Source organism: Nanorana parkeri, unplaced genomic scaffold (assembly GCF_000935625.1).
Source record: "Nanorana parkeri isolate BGI_ZX_2015 unplaced genomic scaffold, ASM93562v1 scaffold1163, whole genome shotgun sequence".
In the NCBI taxonomy this organism is placed as follows: Eukaryota; Metazoa; Chordata; class Amphibia; order Anura; family Dicroglossidae; genus Nanorana; species Nanorana parkeri.
In genome coordinates this window covers 106050-116011 of record NW_017307431.1, presented here as the reverse complement: position 1 = coordinate 116011, position 9962 = coordinate 106050, and the positions used below count along the sequence as shown (strand labels likewise).

Sequence of the window (9962 nt, the reverse complement as noted above, 5' to 3'; positions counted from 1 at the left end):
GGGTGTCAGTCACCTCTGGCATTTCATCCAGGTTGGGCGACCACCTCATGTCTGTCTGTGGCATCACCTGAGATTCTGAAGTAAGAATTTTCAGGGGGACAGCAGTTGGGGCTAGAAAAATGTTTATTATCCTAATAATTGGTTTTAGTTATAAAATCCAATGATATCAAATATCTACTCGTACAGTAATTATACAGATATTTCAGTTTTGTGTGGATTTAAAGGAGAACTATGGGGTCAGTGTTTTTCCCCATAGTTCTCCTTAGGGTAACATGCTGATGACAGCTATTAATTTAAAGGGGACAGTCTGCTGAACAGTTCTACTATAAGCTGATGGTCGCTAAAGCGACCATCAGCTTATAGTAGAACTGTAAATGCCAGGTCCGTACGACGTACTGAGCTGGCCAGCTGGAAGCACTTTGTAGCTCCGTACGACGTACATCTTTGGCAGCGAAAGGGTTAAATTATCAGAAGGTGCCCCTCCCTCATATAAAGTGCAGCTAGTAGCCTCTTGATCAGAGCTTGCAGACACCCAAACTAGACCATCTTACTCTTGAATTCCTGATTGTTTTTTTTGGCCTGATTATTACGGTCAGCCTGACTGTGTATTTATTCATACATCAGTAGAAGAAATAGGCTTCTGTTTATTCTCTCGGTGGCTTATATTAGTAAGCATATTCTATATCTCCTTATCAAACCTTTCCTTTTTGTTTTTCAGTGTGTAGGAGATGGGAAGTAATGACAGGTGGCACCTCCAGTGAAATACCTGCATAGATTCCACCATCCTACAGCTTCAGGATGAATGGGGATATGCCTCATGTTCCCATTACGACTCTAGCGGGAATTGCTAGTCTCACAGACTGTAAGTATTTCTATGACTTTTATTTTTGCCTGTTGTTTTTTTTTGTGTTTTTTCTTTTTTTTTTTTTTCTTTCCCCAGACTTACTGTTTGAGCAATTCTACTATAAATGCATTATCATGGGTAAATGTTATCTATTACATGGGGTGCAGTTGTTTTCCAAAAGCAACCACAAATTTGATGTGGTTTTACCCCTTGTGCCCAGCCTGTGACCCAGTCTTTAAAAACTCCTATAGTATGTTTGCAGTCTCTGACCATCTCTTGCTTCATGCCTGTTGTCTGACCATCTGCTGCTGCATGTCTAGGCTGTTCTGATAAAATGGTCCTTTAATATTAAAGTGAAACCCCTACAAATACTTTTTCAGTTTTAGACAGGTTTTGTTTTGCAGAGGTTGGCCACTCATTGGGGTAGAATCCTCTCACTTCTTTCCTGGGGACCCCTGTTGCCAAAACATATTGAATCAATCTCCCAAATGTGACAGACAGCAACAACCCCCTGGCAGAGCTTTTTCCCGTTTCCTGCATCAAATGTTTATTGCTTTCTTTGTTCCCCTGTGCAGATTTCTCCCCACTGCATGTTCCAGGGACCCCTTCTCCCCAGAACAGGAAATAAGTTGTATAAATAAAGCTGTAAGTGGTAAACCCTCTACAGGGCCCTTCCCTTCGCTATCCACTTAAAAATGAAATGTCCTCTTTTTTGTGTGTAAATAAAGCAAATAAAGGCTATGAATTGGGCTATTTTATTAGCCAACAACATGACTGAGTGCAGTCATCCTTGAAAACCAATTGCTCACCGGCACAGGGCGGGTGTAGTAAAGAAAGTTGGCGGAACACCACAGCTCCTTGCACTGTTATTAAATTAACTATTCACTGTACCTCAAAGTATCACTCGGCAGAAATTAGAAAAATTGAAGTCGCTTCTAAAAAGATTTTTTTTTTAAAGTATTGCTTTTCAAAGCAAATCTGTAATGGTAAACCGGAAATAAAATAAAGCAGACATTGCAAGACTCGTGCCATACAGTACATCTATCTCCCTGCTTGGCTTATTCCCTCCCCCGAATATGAGGAAAATAGACATGCCTCTCGCATGATCTTGTTGTCAGTGCAACCTATCACTAGGCCTGAATACTCTCATTTGAATAGCATGCCTGAGCCTTTGCCATCACCTTAGCTAGAGGATTTTGTGTGTTTACATTAGAGGTCTGGTAGGCTGCTAAGATTCTGAGTCTCTAAAAAGTAAGGGGAAAGAAGTTGTGATTGCATTGCTTTCGTCATAAGCTCCACACACCTCTCCTCCTTCACATTCTGCCCGCTGGTATGCCCTACGCAGTCCTTCCTTGCACATACTGCATTTCATTATACACACTTTACTCCTGTACTGCACCTACTGTCCACCATCCTTCCTTTTGCACTCCCCTCTTCCACAGCTTACCCCCTAAAACAATATTCAAAACTTGTAATATTTGTTTACTGAATTTGTTTCTGGGCCACTATTGGCTAAGCACAGGCTCACATTTTCTGTTGTCTAGCTCTGGCATCAGCTGCTTTAGACTATTTTTGCTTGTGTAGTCTTTAACAGTTTTATGTGGTGTATGTTGTGTTTACATCCTCAGAATGTACAATCTAGTGGCTGAGGAAACAGCTGTCTGTATTTTGAGACCGCTTCTGTTGCAGTTTCTTCAGCAGTCATCTGTATGATCAGTCTAATGTATGTTAATGACCTGAGCATTGATATGCACCCTGCTTGTTAACTTATCTGCTGTATTAAATGTTAACTGTGACAAAAAACAAATCTTCTACTTGCCTAGCAATGTCTTCAGACTTGGTCTAGACTTGTGAATTCATGACAGCACGACAACAGCCTGAGGTCGCTTGCTGTTCCCTATAAACTAATAGCTGCCTTGGGCAAACATTTAGCCTATGGATAGATAGTTTGCATCCAAAGTATACTAACACAGTTGCTTCTGTGAAAGGTTGTATGTAGTGTTTTTATTTTGTATTTGACAATGTCAGAGCGCTTGTTATAATTGGCTGTCTATTGGTTGCAGACTGTAAACTAGATATTGGTTTGTACTCCTGTATCATAATTGAAGTCGGTTAAGAAGCTGTTCAGCTGTGAAGCCTTCCAAGTGTAACGTTGGTCTGCAAGTGGCAATTTTCAGTCAATTTCACCACTTGCCATCCACCAAGAATTGTAAACTCTACCACATGTAATCTACAGGAACTGTGCAATCTGCCACTCTTGAATTTGATTGGCCACCAGAATTTGGATTATTGTGAAGTTGACCTGAGAAATATATTGACAACTTCAATATGTTTATTGAAAGATCAAATTGTAAACAGACAAAAACTAGCAATTTTGTCAAAAGAGGTTTTGGATTCTTCTATCAGGTTTGATCAAAGTATCTTCAATCCCAACTCCCTGCAGTCAATTGAGACCAGCGTTTTATATTTTCTATTGTCATTTAGGAAAATTGCCTCATCAAATTGCCATATAACCACCTTCATAGCTGACCTCTAGGCACAATGCCAAATATACAGATTCATTACATATATGGGAGCTGGTTTCATTTCCATAGGATTTGTATTTCTGTCCACCCAGTTTGGAAATTTACACCCTCAGACCTGAATTTTCTGAGCTGAAGTTAAAAGGGATTTTGTTTTGGTTTGTCTTTCAGTAAGGTTTTGACTCTTCTCCTGTTCTGTCCAAAACTTAAGGGGGCAGTCAACACCCATTCACTCTTTCTTTGCAGTGAGACCTTCCGCATATTTTCCTATCTACTTGGGAGTTTCACGTATTCCATCAAAATATAAAAATACAGCAGGGACAGTTACACTGCTCATTTTTCTCCTTCAGTCAAAATCAATCCATGCCCCCATCCACGCTAAATAGAATGGTTGGAGGAACCTCCACTGCTGGCTATTGTATTGACTACCTGCCTGAATATAATGACTGTATATGGCAGAATTCCATCACTGTTCAACCGATAATTTTCCACCGGGCCCAGACAATATTTATAAAACATTTTTGTGGCGCCATGTGGTGTTTGCAGGATCACCCAGGGCTCAAATTTTGGTTGATTCAGCAGGAATTGGCCTGAAATGTATTCTATGGCCAACCTCAGAGCCGCTTATAATGGCCACAGTAGGTGTGTGAAGGTCTCATCAGAAAAGATGTAAGCAGGTGTTTCCATCATCCATAAAACTTTGAAATATCAGTTTTGTGTGAACTCATCCTTTAACGGTCAATGGATTTGGGAATAATTTATTTGCTCCAGTGCTGCATACACAGTTAAAGTACCTATGGGAATTCGCTTATTTGTGAAATCAGAAAATGTACAGCTAGTTTGGTGACCCGGCAAAAATGGTTAAGGACTAGCGCTGCTCTTCCTCTTCCAGTTTTAGATGGGGCTGTACACTGGATTACAGTGGATAGTAAGAAATTCATGTTCTAGTTGTACCTTTTAAAATATATATTATTATATAACAATATAACAGTTGCCTGCTGTCACCAAACGTAAAAGGGGTTTACTATGATTTTATCCAATCATAGACATTTCGCCCACATCCAAAATATTGATATTTTGAAAAGGTGTAATCTTGAGGGTTAAGTAAGATCTGGTACTATTGGATATATGTTGCTCTGTAATTGTATTGTGTGGAGCATTGGAGCATGTTGGGTTAAGTTTACATTTTTCTGGAATATTATTTGTTTTAATTGGGACACTTGTATGTGTACATTATAGCTTCAGGCAATGATCAATTGCTATTGTGACTTTAGTATGATAGGGTAGTAAATGTGTACATTATTCTGATCGTTTATTAAAATCATATTTCTTCAGTATTTCCTAACTTATTGTGACTTTGTTTTTCACTTTTAACAGTGTTGAACCAGCTGCCTCTTCCATCCCCTTTACCAGCTACGACGACAAAAAGCCTCCTCTTTAATGGACGAATAGCAGAAGAGGTCAACTGCCTTCTGGCATGCAGGGATGAACCTCTGGTGTCACAGCTTGTCCATAGTCTCAACCAGGTTTCCACAGATCACATGTATGTATGAAAATTGCTATCAACACTAGACTGTGGAGTTTGGTGTCATTTAGAATACCTGCTTGATTGGCCGTTCTTTTATCCTGCTAAGCTCTAATGGTTAGGGTGAAGCATTACTAATAAACATGTTGAGAATATTTTTTATACACTGCTGCTTTTTTTGCAATTTGTTGCCAGGTTCATAAAAATATATGTAAGTGTAGCTACAGTTGAGTGAATAGGAGTCCATGAAATGAAATATTGCTAGACAACATGAAAATGAGTAGTGAAGCTAGATTTTTGGTACTAACTTCTATGCTTATCTGAACTTTTTGTGAGCTGTGTGTTTTGAGTTGTAATGAAAGTTTACTTTGCCTTGTGTATGTGAAGTTTGTTCAAGTGTTGGAGAGAAAAATGTGCTGTCAAATAAGCGAGCGGGAAAGGTACGAGTTGCTCTTGATTTTTGATCTTGAGGGATTTTTCAGTATTGTTATTTGAATGGCACCCAAGTCGTCATGCATTGGAATCTTGGCACCGTTTGTAGGGACTTAACTTTTGTGTTAATCCAAGGCAACTGCTGTTCTCTCATCCATTGAAAGCACATACGGACCCGTAAGGAGCACACCTACTGTGCAGAATGTGGGTGGTTGCAGTTTATCACAGCCGTTCATGTACAGATAACAAAGTGAAACTAATTCATAGGGGCACACAAAGGGGAGTTTGACTTTTAAATGTAATAATTGCGACACTGTGGTCCCTGATCTTAGACAGCACTGTTTAGCCCACGATGTGCTCTGTATCATTGCTAAAAATTTGTCAGAAGTGCTGCAAACAAGCAAACTATTGAAGTTTTTCTTCAGTTACTTTTCTGAGAAGTCTTGATGAAGGATTAAATTGTTCAACTGTTTTTGCACGTAGAAGTGGAGAAATGTGATTAATGGCTTGTACTCTTGCATGATCATTATAATAAAGATCATAAATGTATAGATTCTATATGTAAAGTGAAAGGTCAACCTTTTTTTCAGTCTTTTTTGGAAGCATATAAACATTGTGGAATGATCAGACTGGAAGAATAAAAAATCCCAAGCACCCAGCCAGCGAGATCTGCACAGTAGTTATGTGCTGTAGCTGTTTCAAAATGATATTGAATAATGCTTTTAAAAAAAAATCCACACAAGACTTTGTGAAGGACTATTTATGTGGTTACTATGGAAACATACAGTGGCATCTTATGGATTTTAGGGCTTTCTTTTCTGGACAATTTGTATGATCTACTCTAAGCCTGTTACTGTAAAAAAATTAGTATGTGTGTACAAATCTATATAATAGAGGTTGTGAGATGGATGTTCTCATGATCTGTGCTCCCTTTTTTTTTTTTTTTAACAGAGAGCTGAAAGATAACCTTGGAAGTGATGACCCGGAAGGAGATATACCTGTGCTGTTGCAGGCCACCTTGGCCAGGAATCCCAATGTCTTCAGGGAGAAAAGTATGCAGAACAGATATGCGGTGCAAAGTGGTAAGTAACAATCTTCTTGAAGACTCCGAGCTCTCTGTTTGGTAGTCGCTCAGTAGTGATGTTTCCTGCTGACTTAGGCTCTTACTCCCAAGCCTTAGATTTGTCTTAAATTGTGCACACGATTGTTTGTGAGAATGTGGTCTGGAGATCTGCTTAATCGTGTTTGTACTAATTTTTTGTCCCATACAAGAAATGGAGGTTTCAGGCATTGCAAGCAATGAAAACATTGTTAGAATATATAATCCTTCTTGCCCTGTAAGGAAGTAAGGGGAAATCTCCCCATAGTGTCATACATATAGTAAAACTCTGGCTGAGACTCTAACCCTTCTCCACCTTTATAGTATCCAAAACAAATATTTTTTTTCCCCCTCTAGTTCGGTTTAGTATATTTGATTTCCTTGGCTATTATTTAGGATAGTTTTCTTCTGTTCTGGTTTACGTTCATAGTGAATATCTGTTTTCTCTTCAGGGATGATGATGCCTCAGTATAAGCTTCCCCAGAATTCCATGCATGGCAGCCCAGCATCTACCAATTATCAACCAACCACTATCTCTCATAGCCCTTCCAGGTAATGCATAGCTCTGAATTTCTGTAAGGTGCTTATGAGCACCTTGATGTCTCGGAGTCCTGTTCTGCTTCAACATAGTTATGGGATATTATGATAAGCCTATGACATTTAATGTTTGTAGCAGGAGGAAATGTAGTGTGCTGTAAAATCCATATATGACAAAAGTATTCAGGATATTCCCATTTATTGTTGTGACATATATTAAAGTGAATTTGTAGACTTTTTCTCTCTCTCTCCCCTGAACTGATTTATCAACAATCAAGTAAAAATGTGTTTTAGGTAACAAGAGCGATGATGAACAGGCTCTTTGTGGGGCCTGCAAGTACCCATGTTAGTCTTCCAAATCAATCATTGTGTTCCAGCGGAGCCGCTTCAATCTAAGGCCCAAGCTGTACAATAGACAAATATCACCTGTCAATCAACTACGTGGTCCTTTAAAACGTTGTTGTCAGTCGGAGAACTATGAAATGCACTCATTCCAATAGTTCGAGCCGGCATGTGACACTGCAGCTGTCATATGTTGGCTCTACTGATCGAGAACTGAGAGATCACAAACTACTGATCGCTCCGTTCACAATCTTCTCCCTGCATAGAGAGATTACTTTTAGGCCCCATTCACACCTAGGCGTATTGTAATATGCGCGACTGTCACGCGTTTTTTTTACCGCGATTCGAGGTAAAAAAGGCGCGCGATTCCAAAGGCTACTTGGCTGTATCCCAATGGAAAGCGCACTACAAAACGGCCCAAAGTAGTCCCGGAACCTTTTCAGGCGTGGGCCGTTTTGTAGGGCGTTAGGGACGGGCGGAAATACGGTGAGGTGGGAACAAGGGCATTGACTACAATGCAATTTATATTTTTGACCGTTTTGTAGAGCGTTCATCGAGCGTAGAACGCCCTACAAAACGGTCAGGTGTGAACGAGGCCTTATTCTCCGCTCCCCGCAGTGATTCCGCCCTCCCCTCTCTGGTCCTCCAGCGCTCATTGGAGGGACTGACGAGAGGGAACGGGTACAGCTGCCTCTGGCTCTAGAGAGGCAGGGCCAGTTTTCAATCAGGCAGCGGGGCGAATCCCGAAAATATTGTCGGGATCTTTCCGGCTTTGCACTTTCAGCATATAGCAGTCCACATGCCGCTTAGATATTTCTTTAATCTTATCAGCTTGATGAGCATAATTTACCAATACATATATAGTGTGGGTCTACTGGATAGTTGATGTAAATGTATAGCACTGAACCAGAAGTCTGAGTGCTTCTTCACACCAAATGCAGACCAGATCTGCATGAGTTTCTGCACATGCAGTGCAGTGTGTATTTTTGCCTAAAATGGGCTTTCAGTGCATTCCAGGGCGTTTGCATGCATTTTTGATGCGTTTGCATGTGTTCCAGAGCTGGAAAAATAGGGCTTGCTGCAGTTTTTTTTACATGCTCTGGAACTGAACGCTGCGGTGTGAACTAGAGACCAAAATACTATTGGAATACATTGGACGCAGTTTTGATCTGTTCTGTAACTGCTCTGCATCTGCTCCGCGCTTGGGTGTGAATTAGCCCTGAAAGCTAACCGATCACTTCTGTATGTATTTTAATTCTTCACACCACATTTTCACTGTTCCAACATAAAACAGTATTTGTTTATTAAAATAAACAAGTATTGTAAACCTGCAAAATAAAACTACCCGTTTTTTATCTCTATTTGATCTCTGCTTTGAGGAAATACAGGTTTTAGATTGCGGCGTTGCATCTGTAGTGAATTTTGAATTCTTTAATGTGTTCTGTTTTGCATGTTAAATATGGGAAAATTGAACAGCAGTGAAGAGGCTTAAATAGGTGTATAGGTATCTGCATGTACTTATTTTTTTTCCCTTTGCAGTCGATTTGTGCCACCTCAGACCAGTTCGACAAATCGGTTTATTGGCCAGCAAAACAGCCCTGTTCCTAGCCCTTATGCTCCACAAAGCCCTGCCGGCTATATGCCATATGCCCACCCTGGAAGCTACACACAACATCAGCAAATGCAGCAAGGTATGTCAGGGGCATGCTTTTGGTTCAGGTGTATTTTAGTTGTTAAGCTTTGCAGAAGTGTTGATACATTTGCTACAATGTATATTTTGTGATATTTATTATATTTATTTTTGGCAGCTTCTGTGTCCAGTCCTATCGTGGCGGGTGGGCTGAGGAACTTACATGAAAACAAAGTCTCTGGTCAGTTATCGGGCAACTCTGCAAACCACCATGCAGATAATTCCAGGCACAGCACCAGTGAGGACTATCTACAGATGGTACATAGGCTGGGCAGTGAGGTATGCTTTTATGTCACAAGTTGAGCTTTCAACAGCCTGTATTTTTATATATTTGAAAGCATATGGATGCCATAGCAGTATGTATAACATGTATGTATACCATGAAAACTTGATTCTGTTATGACTTTCTCAGGTCATTGGTATATTTCTAGTTTGCCATTTCTTTGTTTCTAGGTGTTTGTGCCCTAAAGGAGATTTTTCGTTCCATTTTAGTATATAGTATCTTTTGAGTCCAACTAAATCCTTATCCCATCCTAAGCCCTGATAAAGAAGGAGTGTTATTGGCCCTGAAACAAGTTGGCTCTTTTTTGTTTGATTGCATTGTGAATAATTAAAAGACATTTTGGACTCTTTCACCTTTTTGACTTGGTGCCCTTTATTTCTGAACATTTAATGAAAATGTTGGCTCTACATAGTATATAGTCGGCCCCAGTGTAGACCTGGGCTGGCCACCCAACTTGTAACAAAAGTAACAACTACCTCACCTCTATTTCTTTCCTCCCCTAATTCAAGACATTCTCACTTTGCATGTTTTGCTCACTGAAGGAGGATCTTCCTGCTGAAAATAAAAATTTTCTTTTATTTCTGACACATATACTTCAATACGTTTTCTAGCTTGTGTTCCATTAGAACCTGCAATGAAATCTAAATGAAATTATGAAAGTGGAATTTTGTGTTTTAGGGGCTACAGC

The 9962-nt window shown here is 40.0% G+C and overlaps 1 protein-coding gene across 5 annotated transcripts in view; it reads left to right on the top strand.

Moving 5' to 3' along the window:
* The first annotated feature begins 720 nt into the window (after positions 1–720).
* The window catches only part of NIPBL (NIPBL, cohesin loading factor), a 78630-nt gene continuing 69388 nt past the window's right edge, over positions 721–9962 (top strand). For all 5 annotated transcript variants that reach the window (XM_018568260.1, XM_018568257.1, XM_018568258.1 and 2 more), the window contains exons 1-6: positions 721–862; positions 4744–4909; positions 6275–6405; positions 6875–6974; positions 8841–8992; positions 9110–9270. In XM_018568260.1, coding sequence (XP_018423762.1) covers positions 799–862; positions 4744–4909; positions 6275–6405; positions 6875–6974; positions 8841–8992; positions 9110–9270 — 774 coding nt within the window. In that variant the 5' untranslated portion in view covers positions 721–798. The remainder of the gene's footprint in view (positions 863–4743; positions 4910–6274; positions 6406–6874; positions 6975–8840; positions 8993–9109; positions 9271–9962) is intronic.